The sequence below is a fragment of the Channa argus genome, chromosome 21, assembly GCF_033026475.1.
Source record: "Channa argus isolate prfri chromosome 21, Channa argus male v1.0, whole genome shotgun sequence".
Taxonomy (NCBI): domain Eukaryota; kingdom Metazoa; phylum Chordata; class Actinopteri; order Anabantiformes; family Channidae; genus Channa; species Channa argus.
In genome coordinates this window covers 1,053,691-1,073,533 of record NC_090217.1, presented here as the reverse complement: position 1 = coordinate 1,073,533, position 19,843 = coordinate 1,053,691, and the positions used below count along the sequence as shown (strand labels likewise).

General features: G+C 39.0%; 1 protein-coding gene across 2 annotated transcripts in view; it reads left to right on the top strand.

The window, feature by feature from the left end:
- kcnd2 (potassium voltage-gated channel, Shal-related subfamily, member 2) overlaps nucleotides 1-19,336 on the top strand; it is a 70,808-nt gene extending 51,472 nt beyond the window's left edge. Inside the window, exons 2-6 of one of the 2 annotated variants that reach the window (XM_067490668.1) lie at nucleotides 5,346-5,508; nucleotides 7,002-7,100; nucleotides 10,654-10,749; nucleotides 11,096-11,331; nucleotides 14,286-19,336. In XM_067490668.1, coding sequence (XP_067346769.1) covers nucleotides 5,346-5,508; nucleotides 7,002-7,100; nucleotides 10,654-10,749; nucleotides 11,096-11,331; nucleotides 14,286-14,472 — 781 coding nt within the window. In that variant the 3' untranslated portion in view covers nucleotides 14,473-19,336. The remainder of the gene's footprint in view (nucleotides 1-5,345; nucleotides 5,509-7,001; nucleotides 7,101-10,653; nucleotides 10,750-11,095; nucleotides 11,332-14,285) is intronic. The other variant, XM_067490667.1, reaches the window with a different exon arrangement.
- Nucleotides 19,337-19,843: the final 507 nt, after the last annotated feature.

The window sequence follows — 19,843 nt, the reverse complement described above, 5'->3', positions numbered from 1 at the left end:
CTGCAGCTGATGTCCTGCTCCATTCTGCTGACACACACCTGATTGAATACAAACAGCAGAGGACGTCTCCTTTTTTGCTGCGATCACATTCAATCAACAACCTGCTGACAAAGTTGCTCCGACAGTGTTAATGCTCATCTCAGAACAGTACTGAGTGACATTCTGCTGGAGGGTAGAAAGTCTGACACCCAGTTACGGGGGGCAGCCTGGAGGACCAGATGCTGTTAGAGACAGGGCTGGAGTCAAGCAAAGAGAAGACACTTTACTTAATGGAAATACAGTAGTAGCTAACAGACAAATAAGTGGGGTGCAAGCTGTTTTATATCATCTGATGCGAAGAGCACTTACCACAGCCGTATTTCTACTGTATAATAAATAAATAAATATGTATAAATAAAACCCAGACCACTGGTAAAACATCAAGAAAGCTGAAAATGAGGTCAGGGCGCCACAGAAATCCCAGAACAAGAAGAAAACCAGAGTGTAGAGCTTTTGGGTTTCTTGTAGCTTGAATTTGTTTTTTGCAGCTGAGGTAAACACTGGATGGTCAAACCCCCACTGAGCAATACTGCACGCATCCTGCTGCCTTCAGAGCGGAGTCAATCACATTAATGTACGCGTCCACGAAGAGCACTCCGCATCACGCCGCAGGACTCACTATGTGCCGCTTCTCTTATTTTGTTGATATTGTTTGATCGAGGCTGACAGGAGTGAATCTGACACAGTGATCCATGAATTCAGTGGGCTTCATGCAGGGCTGATTATTATAGGAGAGGAATTGAATTGCATGTATTTAGTTAGTTGCTGTTTACTGGACTGGAAACACAAACCAACAGCAACATGCTGACCAGTTCTTCTGTCTCACCCACAGTGATGTTGTCCACGAAATAGTGAAGTGACAGTAAACCCTCATTAGTTTACTTGTGTGAAGTGTGTGAAGTGATGACTCACCTGCTCCATTAGCAGGTTTTTAATCATTAACTCATCAAACACAGCTCAGCGGGGCTTTTTTAAAGGCTGGGGGACATTCATGGTCCTTTCATCACAACACTTGTTCCTCCTTTACTCATACATGTAAAGCACTGATGTAACTTTACTGTTTCACTTCCTGTGCCGCTCTTCAACATCAAGTTTTGCTTCTGCTGAGGACACTTTTACTACAGTTTGCAGCACCACTCATTCAATCATTCTTCATCATCGCTTCCTATGCAAGTGGTGGAACTTGCAGGAAAGTTTCTCTTATAATTGCAGCTTTAAACATTTTAATAACAGCTTTTGGGATTGAAAATTGTATTTTGTTGCAATATTGATTTAAAAACAATTAATTGTTTGATCTTACTTTATGTCTGAAAATAGACCATTTGACTGCAGGTTTTCAATTTCACTGTGTGTGCAATGAATTTAGATCTTAGCAGGTAAAACTCCAGCACTGGCACCCTGTGCGAAGTAGACCAAAGTAAAATTAGTGTGCTCACTTTGAGCTAATATGCCAAATATGTATTTTAAATGAGGCCATGGAAGTGATTACTTTCTCCTGATTTGTTTACTGTTTGGTTTTTGGTTTTTACTTGATTTGTTTTTCCACTTTGTTGGAAAAAGTGCAGTACTATAAAATGTGTAAAGTAACTTGATTAAAACATGTAAGACATCTTTGTTAAAAAAATGTAGCAAAGTAAAAAGTACAGATATTTTCTCTTAGATGTAGTGCAGTCAAAGTAAAGTACAGTTACATAAAAACTGAGTTTAAGTACATTAAAAAATTGTGAGGTGTCTGTGGATCAACACTGCATATAGACCTTTCCAGTGGGGGGAATGGCCCCCACCCCCATGCTTCCTGCACCATTGTGTTATACTATATGTGTTGTTGAACTCACTGGTCTGCTTTTAGTTCAGGATCTTAGGTTCTGGTCTTGGCGTTGCGGCTGCAGAAGAAGCAGATGCTGTTGATTCTGAATGAAATGGGAATGTGAGCGTTGGTGGTGTCAGAGCGACTCCATCACTCATGTGTGGAACATGCTTCTGTGTGCTAATAACACACACTGTGCAGAGGAAACTCGGATTTATAATGAATGCAGCCTCTCACTGAGCGAGAGGCATTTTTCACTCCCACATTCTGAAAAGCTTATGTATTTGCGTGTTTGTCTGTTAAAGGCGAAGTGTCATTGGCTCAGATCCAAACATAAATGATTCAGCGACATGAAACATTAAACAGTGATGCTGGACTGTTTCACGCCTGCTGCTGGTGACCTCTGCTCTGTGTAAGTGTGTGCATGCGTGTGTGATGCTGATTTCTTGTTGAAATTTTAATCTTAATGAAAGCACCTGCAGCCATTTGCTGAAATGGTTTGTAGTGTCAGACTCAAGTCTGTGTGTGTGTCACAGTGACAAAGTGACAGTATCCATTAGCTCATATCAGCTGATCAGCTTCAGTCTGAATGCGTGTTTGGCCTTCAGCAGGGTGTTTTTTGTTGGAGATGAAGGAAGTGTGGATTTGAGTGAGTTTGACAGCACTGTGTCGGTGGACGCTAAAAACTGCTGACTGCTGCATCACTGTGAATATATGCTGTTTGGTTTGACAGAGGACGATGTGGCACACACACGTTTCTCTGTGGAGGTGTGTGTGTGATCACCTGATGAACAAGGTGATTCTGAGGAAAGTCAGCTTCACCTTTTTCTCTGCAGCAAACCCACTGTAAACATGTGAGGATGGATGAATGTTAATTCAATAAGAAACAAGAGGAAACATTAAAATCTTCCATTGGCTTTAGAAAGAAATGAGAGAGTGTGTGTAGATGGTATAAACACTGAGAGCTGACTCTCTAAACTGACTCTCAGTTATTAACACCCTCATGGATCAGGATCATTAGCCAAGCAATGGCTGTGTGGACTGTAGCTCTGCAGGAGCAGCTCACACGGACCTCAGACCCAAAGAGATTATGAGGCCTTTACTTTAAAGGAGCAGAGGAAATCCTCTCAGATCTCAGAGTTACTGAGGGATCAGGAGAAGAAAACCACTGAAGGAGCTGGTCTGGTCCAGTCTGGCTTTTCTGAGTGCTGATGAAGTACATGCTTTTTTGTTTTGGCTTTAAGTTTTCAGAAAGACTCACCTCTAAATGAAATGTGGACGTCCCTGACTGAGGACACTAATAAGTTTATCCTCCACATTTAAATATTAAAGAAGTTGACGCTCATGTTCAATCTCCATGTGTCCTCAGCTCTTTGACATTAAACTTTATTTGAGGACAGACATGTCAGGGACAGAGCTCAGTGAAAAGAAGATCGTACCGACCACAGTTTTCTCCCACTTTTCCATAGTAAAAAAGTTTTTTTTTGTTGCTTTAGGTTAAATTTACGGTTTAGATTTGTCTTAATGTCTTTGAAGGTCTGCAGGAGGCCTTTTTAAATCTTTTACCAACTGAAATTAGTTTAAGATTGATGAGCAGGTCTTTAGAAATGTTTCAACATGACCGTGTGTTTGTGTTAATGAGCAGATAAACACACACATCCTCCTCGTTGAAGGACATAGTCACATGACACAACAGCACACAAACCTTTCCTCGGAAAGTCTGTATATCTAATTCTTTAGGTAAACGCACACAATACACACACTCAGACAAGGTCGCTGCCTCCAATTGGCTGTTGGTGTGATGCTGTGACTGGAGGTTTGAAGGTTTTGTAGGTGGAGAGGAGGTGATCAGTCACTGACACCTTCGCCTTGAAGGAGACACATTGACACAGTGACTCTGTAACGTCTTCAAGCAGTTCCCTCACGCTCTACAACACGTCCAACACCTTTTCATATCTGTGCCTTCACATTTTACTGAGTTCTCAAACAAATTGCTGTGATCTTTCTCCAAGTGTTTTTAAAGAACTTTAATCTCCTCCACAAGTTGTGAGGAGCCTAAATGTGCTGCCATTGTGTTGCAGTTTCAGGCTAAACCTGGAATTAGCATCCAGGTCACATCATTTTATTTTCACAGGGAAGTCAGTAAAATGTTTAGGAGCCAGAACAGTATAAAAATAAAGACTTACAGCAGAATTTCTCTGTATATGTTAGAAATGCAAATGAGAGCAACAAGCTAATTGGGTGTCGTGTCTTCAGCTCCTTGCTCAGTCTGTTTAGAACAAAATCAGATCTAAATATGGTGTCTTTAGTGAATTGAGCATTTTGTCTGATCTGCAGTGTTCAGCTTTGGTGTGGATACAGTATTCTGGAGTTTCTTTGAGTTTAACTTGATCTGATGAAAAGTCCTCAGAGACAAAGTCAAAGTCTTCTCCTTATAAACATCCAGATGCTGAGCATGCTGATAATGCAGGGCCGATCATCAGATGGAATATCTGTCCATCCCATAATAATGAATGAGACTTGTTTTTATAGAGACAGAAGGAGGAGGTTTGAAAAGTAGGCCAGAGAGGAAACGCAGTCACCAGAGACGCTGCTAAAGTGCATGTATTTTTATTTTAATGCGTTCCAGACTCTGAAATGATTTCCTGTCCCTGCAGAAGTTTCCTAAATGTATTTATTTACCAGGAGGTGACAAACAAGTCAAAATCTGCAGCTCTCTGGCTCCTCGGTGTGGATGCAGACTGAGCTGCAGCTTCATTCACAAAACACTGGCGGAAGAGAAAAATGCTGCGTCAGCTCTATTTTCTGCTGATTATCTGAAAAATTCCATTGTGCCTTTAGTTTCTGCATCGAGTATCTGTCAGCAGCAGCAAACCCAGACGCTTATTATTCATAAAAAACTATCTGCGTGTACCATCCATCTCCGGAGTTCATTGTAGATTTAGAAGGAAAATGAGCAGGATTCTGGTCTTTGTTTGTTGGGCCTCTTCAGTGATCCACAGTTTGCTTCAATATTGCACTTTTATAAATTAACAATATTTATTCTCTGTATTGCAAAGAAGTCCAGCCGAGATTTTTCTCTTTATGGACAGGTGACACAAACATGATGTATTCCCACATGTCTGTGCAGATAGTAACATTTAAATGAAAATAAAGACCATTAATATCTTGCACAATAGAATAATCTGTGAAGCTGAAACAATATGAGCTGTAATCACTTTGCTGAAATGTGGCTTTGGTATAAACACTGAATAAAATCTACATGACTTTATTTTATTCAGTAAAAACATTTAAAATATGGTTTGGTGTTTTTTATGATTGTTATTTGTGGGTGTCCTTATTTCTCCTCTAATTTAACATTATTACCTAATGAGACAGAGACACCTGGACCTCCAGCATCTGGGGAATAAAGTCTGGTGTGTTTAAGACGTGTTGACATTCTCAGAGTTTGAAAGTGTAAAGCGGAAATCAAACCTTACTGTCCTCTCTGTTGTCTCAGATATGGTGACATGGTACCAAAGACCATCATGGGGAAGATCTTCGGCTCTATCTGCTCTCTGAGTGGTGTGCTGGTCATCGCCCTGCCGGTTCCCGTCATTGTGTCCAACTTCAGCCGAATCTACCACCAGAGCCAGAGAGCAGAGAAGAGACGAGCTCAGAAGGTGATCACCACAAACAGACATTGTGTTGATGATGTTTTCAGGTTTAGGCGCTCTACACGTCCTGAACTCTTCGTTGTACTATTCCACTCCTGCAGTGCACAGATTTGGAGAATGAATGCTCAAACTAACCTGAGAGGATCCAGAGCATTAGTCTAGGTTTAGCAGACGGACTGAAATAAGCCAAGTGGGAACATATTTTTCACCATGCCAGCTTACGGGCTGTGCAGGGAGGCTGAGTAAAACATTACTGTCCGGTCGTTGCTCAGGTTCAGTGTGTTTACTGCAGCACATCCCATCAAGGGGAACAAACAGAAAGCTAATGGCTGATGACAGCTGACTTCATGCTTTGCCCCTTTTTTCTCTGCACAAGCCACAGCAGAAAAGACAGGAAGATAGAGAGAGGAGGGACCTGTGTCCAGGGCTTCACTTCCACCCAGTATCAACAAATGAGTTTTCTGGTTGTGCTGCAGCCCCGTGTTTGTCCCATAGGGAGAGCAAGACAAACACGATGCAGCAGCTGAATCATCTCTGTCAGGGTGTTTGCTGCTCTCAGAATGCCAACGGTTAGCCTGACACCACAGAGCTGCACCGCACGTGTCCCACTGTATACTTGAAGTCCTGGAAGACTTTCACATTACCGTAGCGCTGAAGTTTCCTTATTTGCACAAAGAACCAGTTTTCTTTTTATCTTGCTTCACGTCTTGTTTGCACACATGGCAGTTTTATCCATAACATGTGCTTTGCACAAATGATCTTTTTGCAGCAGGTTATTGAAACAATCCCATACACAGGTAATATCATGTTCCCAACAGACAGTTGTATTACGTTGTATTGTTTGCTTAAATGTTGTTGTCCATGTGAGTTATTGTCTTGTTTGCACATGTCTTATGTGCAAAACATTTGTCAAGTTCAACCACATGTTCAGCTCTTCAAGTGTTTTGTATAACCCATGGATTCATGTAATAAGTTAAGACTAAATCTCACATCAGTCTTGTAAAATTTACAAAGTAACAAAAACATCTCCAAATCCTTCTAGTTTTCAGGAATGTTATCAAACAGACAACTTTTATTACGTGAAAAGACGAAAGTCTTTTAAAACCAAGACGAAACTAAAATCTTTCTCCAACTGCAAAACAAACCCACCTGATCCTCTCTTTACACATTTGACTAGAAAGATGTTTGAAAGCTTGTCAGTTCACCAGATATACATTTTGATTGCCATCGTATTGCAGTTTCAGTTTCACACTCAGCCATTTTTTGGTACACCGTGTTAGTACTGGGTTGGACCAGTTTTGCCTTAATTGTTCATAGCATAGATTGCTATGCTGCCATGTGATTGGCTGATCAGATAACATGCAGGTGAACAGGTGTACCCAATAAAGAGGCTGTGACTGTATACTGCAGTGCTGCTTCCCCCAGATTTTCTCAGCAGACTCATACAGTAGATCACAGACGGACAGGCTAAATGGACATATGTATGTGTTCACAAACAGAAAACCAGGCTTGCTAGAATTCGCGCGGTGAAGAGTGGAGGGGCTAATGCTTATTTGCAGTACAAATGCAGCCGGCTGCTGACTGACCCAGATGAGGAGGTAACCATGGAAATGCAGTTGTTGTCGTCGTTGGGTGGTGCTGCTTTCTCCATCCTTTGATTTCTTTTTTCTTTCATCTTGTCTTTCTCCTCTTAAACCGTGACCTAAGGTGCTTGTAGGCTGCTGCATGCTGGATGCTCGATGTGGAACAGGTTGATTGGCTGGTTATGTCCTCATGCAACTTTTCCCCCCATTTTCATTTAAGGATATTTCTCTTTCATCGTGCTTTAATATTTCCATGTCTATCTGTGTTAGTTTATTTATCTATATGGTTCAACAGTAATGTTTTTCCACTGAACCAAGTTTATGATAAAACTTTTGGACCTGATATTTCTATGGCAAATAAACTCGAAAAATGCATGACAAATGCATCAGAATCTAAACTAATGAACCTCCTTCGCTTGACATTTTTAATTCAGCAATTGAGTTTTTTACTGAAATAACTTTGTTTGCTGGTGCATGTTTGTGATTTTAATTTATGGTGCTTTTTGCCTCTCCACCCACCTTTCTGTGTGAACACTGATCATGAGCAGAGAGCCTAATGCAGACTGACTATGTTTGTTACTTTTTAATCTGAATGAGACCAGGAACGGTGACCTGTTAAATGAATGATAATTGTTAGCTTCTGTGTGTGCATCTCAAACGCTGTAGTGCAGCATGGGAATTTATTGTCCTACTGTGAGAGGCCATTGGGAGAAAAGAGCTGAGCACCTGAGTGGTGGTACCATATCTAACCTTCTTCATACATCCAGGACTGAGACTGACTGGCAGGAAACTGTTACTATTGAACCTTTTGTATCATTCTAATGCTCCTTGACTATGGCTACACCACTGACTCCTGATTCCAGGGTTTTAATTTTCCTTTGAACAGACTAATTTATCAACCCTTTTATCTAAATCCATCCAGTATTCACGTTATGCATGTCTTGGTCCTTAGGTATGGTCTGAGGGCATCTTCATCTACAAACACTCTCTGTCTTCACCTCTGAGATAATTTCTTCCACTCTGCTTTTTTTTTCTTTTTCTTCTTCTGTGGACTCATTCATTTTAAGTGGCCCTCCCACATGGCTCAGCTGCTAACTGACTGGCCTGTGCTGTACATAACATCATCATTATGCATCTTAGATTTCAACCCCATGTGGAGGAATGAAATTGGGCTGAGCTGCATGTCACTCAGTCTTGTGGCATGCAGCGGATAGAATCAGTGTACCTCAGAGGTGACAGTGGAGTGGGGCAATACTCGACAAACTCTGGCAATAGTCAGAACCTTTTGAAAAAAAACTATTTGACTTCTTACAGAGTGAAATGGGAAGATTGAAAAGAGTGATCTGGGGCATTTCCAGACTAAGCAAAGTGCTAAGCCAGGCATCAATCAGAGCTCACCACTGGTGACTCTATGATTGCAAGCCATTGGAAAAACCATAGAGTCTCGTGAGTAATATTCCTCACCTACTTTATAGTCCACTTAAAGGCGCTAAAAATGTAGAAGTTTCTTTGAGGTGTAAGATCTTCAGGATTAAGATTCATGACCTTTGATTACTTTGAACAATAGGTTCACAACTTACTGTATGGTCAGGAGAACGATTTTGTAAGGAACTTGCTTTAGAACTACGAATGTCGCCATCAATTAGATTTATTATTTTATCTGTGACTGCCAAGTCTGAAGTTTGTGACTTCTTTTAGGGTCCTCATCATGATTCTGAAATATTTTCTTAGGACCCACAGGAGTGAGGTGCCAGTCAACAGTTCCTTAATAATTAAGGTTATTAATTTACTGTCAACAGGAATGACTATGTTCCCAGACATAAGATTCTGTGATTGTTTTAGGGTTTCATCCCTCACTCCCTCCAGGGGCCCAGGTTTATTGATTGGACTTTATTTAAACTCTCCAGGAATGAGTTGAATTGGTTTCGTAAGGTTCATGTGTGTCATTTCTCTATTCCAAACTAGTGGTATTCCTCAGTATTCCAAACTGAGGTACATGACATCAACAGCACCAGGAGTAATAATACATTCTTAACTTTTTCTGAGTATGTCCCCAGTCCCCAGGAAGGTAAGGAGGGATGACTTCTTTGGTCTTTAAGATGGATCATAAAGAAGTTTTAGAAGAAGCATTAGTACTTAATGAGTCTCCGACTTTGGGAAGGAACTAGCCAACAAGCATTCTTCATAAAATACCAAACTTTTCCTTTGGCAGTACTTGACTTCCTTGCCCAGTGATCGGACCATCATCCATCTTGCCGTTCAGCCACAGTCAGTCTGAACCCCTGAGTACAATGGCTGTCGCTGATCAAATAAGGCTTACAGTTATTTTAACGTTTTTTTAAGAACATATAAGAACATAATAAAAAACATCTGATCATACCAGATTTTAGTATAAAGCAAACCATTTCCATTTAAAGGATATTCACAAGTAGAAAACATTTAAGACAGTTGTCAATTTTCCCAGGAGTGGACATCCCAGCTCATTCCCACCAAGGTCAGAGAAATACAAAAAACCCAACAGCTTCCTCTCAGACCCTACTGGCCTCACTGAGCATTTTAAATGTTGAAATCCATGACTGCACAATTAGAACAAGACTGAGCAAGTACAGTTTGTTTGGAAGTGTTTTCAGAAGAAAAACTCTTCACCGAGGTTCATAAAATTGCATCTGAAAAAACCTGAAAGACCTCTGGAATAATCTATAGAGGAGACCAAATTGGACTTTTTAGTAGAAAAACTTCACACCCACTGTCAAACATGATGGTGGAGGACTGATGATTTGGGCTTGTTTTGCTTCAATGGACATTGGCCCCCTTGCAGTCACTGAGTCGACCACAAACTCCTCTCTATACCAGAGGATTCTACAGGCAATTGTGAGGCCATCTGTCTAACAGCTAAAGCCCGGTCCAAATTGGGTCATGTAAAAGGACAATGATCGAATGCAGACGAGTAAATCTACATTAGAACGGCTGAAAATTAAAAGAGCCATGGCTTTGTAATAGCCTAGTCAAAGTGCAGACCTCAATCCAATTGAAAATTTTTAGAGGGACCTAAATAGAGCTGTGCTTAAGCCAATGCCCAAAGACCTCTCTGAACTGAAGCAAAGTTTTAAAGGAGAATTGGCCAAAATCCCTCCACAGAGATGTAAAAGTCATACGGGAAATGAGTACTTCATGTTATTGCTGCTAAAGTATCTACCAGCTATTTGTTATATGTTTTTATACAAAAACATAGATTTCAAAAAGGGGTACTAACTTTTGCATACCACTATAAATGAAAAAGAGGCAAAAAAAGAAAAACACAAAGAAAAACAGCGATAAAGCTGCTGAACAGCTGGTGTTAGTGACCCAAGTTTGAACCAGTGAGCAATCTGTCATTCTGAACCAAGAGAGTAGAGTGGATTTAAAAAAATGGTCAGATCTTAATCTGTGAATGACAGCAGGAAGTGGTGAGCATGTTAGGCCTGTCCAGGTATCACAGCTATTTGCCCCCTCTATGTTCTGCCAGGTGAATGCATGTCTCTTAATGGCCTCACAGTGTGGTCATGTGATTTCTGTTTTTGACCCGAAGGCATCCAAGGAAGCCGGACAAGCACTGGTGTATAAGCCCAACCCCAAGTTTGACGTGCTACATCATCACCTCCTGCACTGTCTGGAGAAGACCACGGTGAGGACATTTGTTAAATGCTTGTAAAATTTCAAACTTCTGCAAAGAAATATATATGGGTAGGTACCACTTTACAAAATTTAAGGATTACTTTATAGGATTGTGTTCATTTAACACGTTCATTTTTGGGGTTTGATTTGCTATTGACAAAAACTTTAAAGTGTAAACTGGAGTAGGGAGGGGGCGTGCAGGTATGTATGTGTGTATAATTCTTTTTTCTAGAATTTAATCCCACATTTCTGTTTGTTGCAGTAATATTAATTTTGATGATACCACCAGGAGGTCTAAATTTTACAAACAGTATCTTTTCATTCCCATTCATTAACACCTCACCTGTGTTCCTCAGAACCATGAGTTTGTGGAAGAGAAGGTGTATGAAGCAAGCTGCAAGGAGGTGACTCGGGTGAAACAGGTGTCTTGCTCTTCCTCCAACTCCTCTTCACCTCACAGCCTAGGTTCCTGCTGCACCCGCAGGAAGAGGAGGAGCTTCAATGTCCCAAACTCCAATATGTCTGTGGGTCTGCAGGGCAGCATCCAGGAGCTGAGCACCATCCAGATCCAAGAGAGACCCATCCCCAACAGGTGAGAAACAATGTCAGCAATGGGATTTTATAAATATTTTACTTTGAAAAGTTGGCTTTTTGTTATCTTTAGTCTTTATAATCACGATAAACTTATAGTCGTCATGCATCAGGTATGGTAGGAAATCGAATATAATTGGGATAAATCCTTTGAGATGTACCACCTCGTTTTCAAGAGGTTAGTGTTTTAACAAGTTTATCGAGTATTACTCCTTAGCGAGGTTTTAGAGCTCTGTGGGAAGACTGTAAAGGTCCTTGAGAGCTCATAGAGCACGTCGAGGTGGATCCAAAGATCTCTAAGGAGAGCTTTATAAGCTGTGCTAAAAGAGGTTCCACGGGCGACAGTTAAAGATACAGAGGGCACCCAGAATTAATTAGACATTTAGGTATGGATAAAAACACCAAAGGTCCCTAACTACTTTCAAGGGGTCTGATAAAGTAGGATCAAGTATCTGTCCTATTTCCATGATTATTGGTTTTGTTTTAATCTGAATGATGGTTATTAGTTTTGATCTGACAACATTTCCAGATGGTATGAAGAAAATTATAACATTATAGTTCCCTCGAAAAAACTTTTAACCTAATATCTAATGGCTGCATTTTAATATAATTTGTAAATGACTGGACACACAAAGAACTGACATGAACCTGGGATTACATGTAAATACACTGTATGAAGTGGTAAACACAATCAGTATGTGACACACTCCCAGACATACTGTATATAAACACTAGAGATCCCATCACAGTGTATTCCCATGCAGAGTCACAGAGCAGGAATCCAGACTATGCCCAGCTGTGGGAGACTGTGGGAGGTCTTACAGCTCTGGGAACTTTCTTCTAAACATGGACAGCTGGGAAACCAACTCCTCTCTGTTACATCCCTCTTCTGTTTCTGCCCAACTACTTGTATAACAGCTGAAACTCTTCTGCTCTTTTGTCTTTGCTGTAGCTGTTTAGATATAATTCCACATAAAAAGTTTTGATCCATGTAGCTGCTAACCAGGAAACTTCAAACTGTCTTAATGTTACATGTAAGTTTAGCTGCACATGCACAATGTGCTCAAGATTTAATTTAAAAACTACAAGGAAAAATGTGCATTTATAGTCATGTTCTGTGCATAACCAGATGTTGGGGCTACAGAGATACACATCATGTGGAGACCAGAACCAGGAGTGACAAACTTGGGCGGTTTGTTTCTAGTGGTGGTAGATTATTAAGAGTAGAGCTGCAACTTATTCCTTTTATCAATATATAAATTTTTAAAAGATTATTTTTGTCTAAACAACGTTAAGTGATAATGCCTGTCAAGGTGACGTCTCCAAGTGTTCTTTTGTCTTAAATCACGTTGTTGCTGATTTTAAACTTGCTTCTTTTGGATCTAGTTTGGGTAGTACATGAACATAAATGCCATTAAACTTTCCCCTGACATCCCTACATTAGAATATATTTTTCTAGCTGAAAAATGCCTCCAGATAACATCATTTGGAGGGCACTTCAGTTGAGATGATGCCATCATGTAATCATGGTAAATCTGCTTTTCCAGAGCTTCCTCAGATGACATCATCTGAACTCCTAATGATGAAAAAGTCCACCGGGTGATGTCATCTGGAGGAATGTTTTTAGCTAGAAGCAGAGAAATATTTTAATATAGGGAAGTCAAAGGAAAGTTTGAAAGCATGAAAGAGTTACACTTTAAACTAAAGCCATAGAAAGCAAGTTAAAAATTGGTCTATTACGTACTGTGTAAAACAAAAAGATTCTTAGTCACGTATTTTATTGCTTTTTCAGCAATTTAGGGGGCCTGGTAACTCTACCATCCTGCAAAAAGCCAAGAGTTCAGTTCCCACCCTATTAGGTGTGGCCCCAGCCAGCTAACAAGGGTGATCTTGGTGATGGTGTGAGCCTGGACGAAAGTGGAAGTATTGCGTCAGGAAGGGCATCAAGCCTAAAAACACATGCCAAATCAAAGTGCGGAACATGTTCCGCTATGTTGACCCATGAAGGGACAAGCTGAAAGCCACTGATTTTTTTACTTTTCCAACAACGACACACATAACATAGTTAATTTATTCATTGCACAGAATAGCTTTACCATCCTAGGCCAGCCATGGTGTTATTCATGCGTTAATTCAATTAAATTCAATTCAACTTACTTTATTTATATAGCACCAATTCACAACAAAGTCATCTCAAGACACTTTACTGAATAAAGTCAAGACCATAAAGATGTATAGAGAAAACCCAAAAAAATCCCCCTTGGACAAGCCCCCTTGAACTCCCTTTAATGGAATAAACGTCAAGCAGAACCAGGCTCACTGGGCGGCTATCTGCCTTGACTGATTGGGTTGAGTGGAAAGTGGAGAGAGAAAAGAAAAGAGCAACAAAAGAAACAACCGAACATCGGGCAGGTTGGTAGGACCAGTAGCTGGACACTGGAAAACACAAAGCCCCAAGGCTGGGGAAACCTTCAGAAAGGGACAGAGAGAGGGAGACAGAGAAGGGAAAAGACAACTACCAGAGAAAGAAAACAAAGTTAATCTCATACAGTGGTAATATAACTAATGTTTTGCATCTAAGGCAGTATAAGTAGCAACAATCATATGATCATCATAAGACACAACCTAATAAAAAAAACGTGCGTACAAATATGTAATAACAAGAAGTTGCTGATTGACAACTTTTATCACTGATGCTTCAAAAGACAGTTTGCCTATTAAAGGTTTACAACATTTGCAGACGGAGCCCACCTTCAACGTATTAAATGCCACGATAAAGTCAATTGGAGTCACTTTTCTGTGCTTGATTGTGTTACTCACGTATTTCTGTTTTTTACTTTTACTGGAGTTTTGTAAAGAAACTTAACTTTTTAATAAAATACAAAGCCCCTATTTCACCAACTCTTAAACATGTTTTATCCTGAATCTAAACATTCTTGTTTCCTCGCTTTGTAGTCGGCCCAGTCGATCCAATCTGAATGCCAAATTTGAGGAGGCGCTTCCTCTGAACTGTGACCAGCCGTACCTCACTGCCACCATCATCACCATGCCTACACCACCTGGTACCACTCCCGAAGGTGACGAATCATCCAGCGCTACTGACTACTCCCAGGCTAACATTGTACGGGTGTCAGCACTCTAAACAATATCAACCTCCTCCAGCACAGAAACAATCATGCAAAAGGAATATGACTGGGGCAGGGGTTCAAGGTCCCATGTCAAAACAGACCCAGTTGGATGGCTCATGTGTCCAGACTGGAAGTGAATAGTTCTTCATGCCACATCTCATGGAGGAACACAATAAAACACAGCTAACCCTCCCCAAATGCAAAAAATGTTCTACATTTTCTTGCAGGATGAATTTTTACTAACAGTCAAACATAAGAGACAAAAAAATGGTGGAGCTTTGACTCATAACAGTTCTCTTTGTAAAAGAGAAAGCTAAATCCTCACCTCTGCTGTGGGTTTTAAAATCTGATGTCTTACAACAAAACTGATGCTAACATAGATTCTTTTGTTTGAATGCAGTTTAAGGGAAACATTTTAACTCAGCAGAAACATGAGAAAAGACATGGATCAGATTAGTTTACTATTAGCCCAGCTTAGCACAAAGACCGGAAGCAGAGGGAAACTGCTAGCCTAGCTTCAGCAAAGTGAACAATAGAAACGTTTCAGCAACTCCAAAGTTGTCTGATTTAAATGTTTAGCCTTGTTGGCTAAGCAGCTAATCACCAATCCAACCAAGAGTTGGCTGGATGTAGGTGGCTGTAACATATCTCAACCCCAGACAGCATTAAAGACCCATTCACTGCTTAAAGCTCTTTCAAATTACACCTACTTTCTTTTGCTCAGTCTTCCTGAGCTAAATTATAATAAAACCAGAAGACTGAATTTTGTACTTGTGGTTGGTGTGAAATAAACCACACACAACATGTTAATAACAGTTTGAAATAGTTTTGAGGTTTTCCTGTCTCCTCTGTCTCTGTGTATTGACCCTGATTCAGGCCAGTGTGAATTAATTGTATTGGATTTTAAGAAAAAAAAAGTGAGGAAGCTGTTGTATTTTTAAACATTATCTTTTGCTTTTCCCTTCCTAACAAATTGCTGATTGTTCAAATAGATATAAATACTTAGATGATTGAACACTTTCATGTTATTATGTTCCTTAAACCTTAGAGTTAAAATAAGAATATACCAGTAATCCAGCTGCAGCAGCTAGCAAAAAAAGCATATTTAAATGGCAAATTTCCACTATTTCTGTAATGATATTTTGAGGTAATAAACTACATAAAAATAGTCATTGAATTTTTAATTTCATTCAAGACATTTTACAAATTTTACTTTCATTACTGCACTCAATGGAATTTAAACTATGTTGTGTTTTTAATTGACCTTTGATTCTAAATGTGATATTTGACTTAATTTGTATATTATTAAATATTTATTTTTAATTATTTATAATTTTCTATATTTATTAAATATAGTATTTTTATTTTTATAGAAACCAACAGCTGTGCCCTAAAACAAAAAGAAAATCAACTGCATAGAGAAGAAACTTTTTACCTGACATCAGGCACCATTATTTTGTTTTTAGTTATAGTTTATTTATTTTGTTGACATATTTAGTGACATATTAGTTACTTTTGAGCTTTTGTTACTAAAAGTCTAGATATGTGATGAGCACATATAGTAAGAGTTCTGGATGAGGGCTACGTAAAATGGGTAACAGCTGTTCTTCCCAAAATGCAGAGTTTTTCCTTTAATCCGTTGATTTAGAGGAGGTTTGTATTTGCTTCCTGACGAATAATAAAACCCATTAGCATGTTTAGAATTTCAGTATTTGAATGCATGGACTGTCCTTCTGCATGAGGTTTATTTTAACTGAATGTGAGACCCAGCTGAGGTCGATGGAACTGGCCTGAAGTCCTGACATGGTTTTGTACCCGATCTTTCTGTCGGAGCTGAATGTCTTCCTCTTTATACATAAACACGTCTGAACTGCCATATTGAAAACTGATGTCAATTAGTGTTATGGCCAGTGTTCCCTTTTCTCTTTGTTGTCCTGATTTGTTGCACATGTCAATTTTTTCATTTACTCCAGAGTTAAAATACTGGTTACCGTTAGATACGTGTTTTCAATAACTTTACAAGTCGTTTCAGGGAGATTTACATTGTACTGTGCTGACAGCTCCAGCCACCATTTAAAATTATAAAATTATTACAATCACTGCTGAGTTACAATTTTTTTGTCTCCAGACGTAACATTAGCTAATGTTAGCTAACATAGCATTAGCTGAGATGTTAGCTGCACCCTTAGAATGCTGTCACACGGTCACTACAAGACTGGATTAGGGTTAGGGTCTCATATCTAAGCCTCCTTCAAATGCAACCAACAAATGTGTTCTACTTTTCCCTGGAAACCAATTGGCAATAAAGGTGCCAACAGTGGCTCCTTCAGAGCCCAATATACCCCACAATCTTGTGGGCATGTAAACATATTTGCCATTGTTGGCTAGCTAGCTAGCTAGCTACTATGCTAAGATAACAAAGGGCCAAGTTTTCATGTGTGACATTATCTTGAGCAGGGTTCACCAACCTTTTTGAAACTGAGAGCTACTTCTTGGGTGACAATTAATGCAAAGGGCTACCAGTTTAATACGCACTTTTGAAATAACAAATTTGCTCAATTTACCCTTAATTATATGGTATTATTAAAAATTAATAAAATTAATGATATTCATCTATGTGAAGACACGGATCATGTTAATGATTTCTCACAAAAACTATCAAATGTGATTTAAAAAAATAGCAACCAAAAAATTTGATGGCCCAATGGTAAGTGGCGGTACGGTGAGCTTTTGTTAAAACAGGCCCGTGGGCTACTCATCTGGTCCTTGCGGGTGACCTGGTGCCCACGGGCACCATGTTGGTGACCCCTGAGCTAGAGGCTAGTTAGCTAGTAGCTGGCTAAGCTGTTTGGCTGCCCACATCCAACCAGGAACAACTGGTGACAAAAGGAGGAAATAATCCATGGAGGACAAAGCCAAAGTCTCCTTATACTTTGGTGAGTTGCAGCTGCCTGTCTAAGGCGATTACTATGGAGCCCCCAAAGTTTTTTAAGACTGGTTTCACTCTGAAATATAGTGGTTAAGAGAAAATGTTGAGTAGTTTGGATTTGAATAGAAATAGGAAAATACAGAAATACTGTTTTTGTGATTTTTGCCACAAACGTTTAAATCTGTTGTGAATTTTCTGAATTTCTCTGAAAGATCAGTATCTGCCCCAACACAGTTGTTTAATGTTTTAATTTTTGATTTCACTGGTGATGAACACAGACAATGAACTTCTTTAAATTAATTTTGAGACAAAGACAATTTTCTTAACAAACTTACGAAACACTTTTTTCCTCAGTGGAGAGACTGTTGTATTTTAACAACTTGATGCAGATTTTACTGGATTCACCTCGTGGACCTTTCAACACCACAGCTGGATTAAACACTCGGAAGAAAATAGCACAACAGATTCATATGGTCTGGATTCAATTATTTCTGTTGTCAGAGTGCTGAAGTATTGTCTCAAATATCTGTGGATGAATGAAGTCAATTGAACGCTTATGCAGATATTTAAAATAGGTTTTCAGCAGGGGAATTTGTTCTTGAACTCTATTCAAAGCCTCTCAATTTCTTGTTTATTTTTTAAGGCAAATGAATCACCAATTTCACATTTTGAAGATGCAAATGACCAATCCTGCCAGCATTTACCCCCATATGATCCGTCACTGCTTCACTATAATGTGACATATGCAACCTGGTCATTTTTCTCTTTTAGTTTTGTAGATACATTATTTTAATTTACTACAGAAACAACTACAGAAACATATTTTTGAGGATCAAACTGATGATTTTTGTTTGCAAAAGAAATGCAGATTATTAGTATTAATGTTGCTGTGCACATGTGATGTAATTGTTGTGTTGTAAAGCATTTCTTATTTTTTTAATAATTTCCATAGTAAGTAGTGGTGTCTAACGTGCAGTTAAGATACAACAATATTTTTCTAAAACGTTCTCAATACAACTTGCATGCATTTGGTCCTTTCCTCATGTCAAAGGGAAGAAGTGATAAACAAGGACTTTAGATGTACATTAAATGAATTTTAGGATGACGATGATGATTATTACATTTGATTTGTTACAGTTTGTGTTACATTTAAAATGTATGAATTCTTTAAGAGAATATTAAAAAACAGAAACTTCATGGTTTTAGTCGGTGCGGTGTCTGAGTAAATAGAATTAAACATTGTCCAATTAAAACACTACAACAAGTCTGGGTGTCTCTTTACATGCAGCATGAATGGTCTGAACTCTCCAAAATGCCCATCCTCTCTATTCTCGTAAATAAAGCAGATTATACAGTGCAATGCTCCAATAAATTTTTGGACATTTCATAAGGATCTAATTTTTTATGGTTCGCTGTTGTCGAAATTTCCACTTTTTTTTACAAAAACCACAAGTACTTAGCAAAGGGGTAATCCCATTTCCGCTTTATGCTGTGCAAAGCAGTGACACAATAACTATGGATTGCAGTAGTTTTTTCAACGTCTCTGTCCACAAATAAAATTACTGTATTTCTATGCATGTAGTTAGAAGGCTAAACATAAAGCAGGACATTTAGCCAGGCTCCTGTATTTCAAAAGCATATTTTCACGTGACATGCTTGATAAAGGTCTTTACACCCAATTTAATGACTTAATGTACAGACCACCACTTTCATCACTTATCTCTCTCTCTCTCTTCCTTCTCAGACAACTGTGTATTGTGTATGTGAAGCTTACTAGCTCTAACTTACAGGCTAAGTTGGTTATCTTTAAATTAGAGCCAAAGATACAGACTGAAAAAAAAAACGGATTAAATTTCCACCATAACAGTCATTTACTCTATATTACATTACAGCTAACATTATACGTCATTTATGTTCAACTTTCTTATCTGAGGGTCAGAGGGAAATATATTTCACATTTAATTGTGGGCCAGTGGAGAAAAGTCAGTGGAAGCTTCCACACTTACACCGGGGGAAAAGGAGACCGTTTCCTTTCCACATTATTATTGTTTGTGGTTTTTTTTTTGTCTCTCTCTCCTCCTCCCTAGGTGCTTTGTGTGTGTGTTTGTCTGAGGGATGTACTACAGGTGGTGTCTATGGATTGGTTTATTTGAATTAATTGCCGCCTCCTGATTGGACAAGATAGTACCACAATCGGGTTTGTGTATAATTCACGGTAAATATTGAGCACCAGGTAGCCACAGTAAGAGCGAGAAGCCTGTTTTTGGTTAGGAGTATATATATATATATATATATATATATATATATATATATATATATATATATATATATATATATATATATATATATATATATATATATATATATATATATATATATATATATATATATATATAGTTTTTTTGTTTTTGTCTTTTTTTTGTGTTGTGCATTTATTTGGTTTGGTTAGGTAAGCT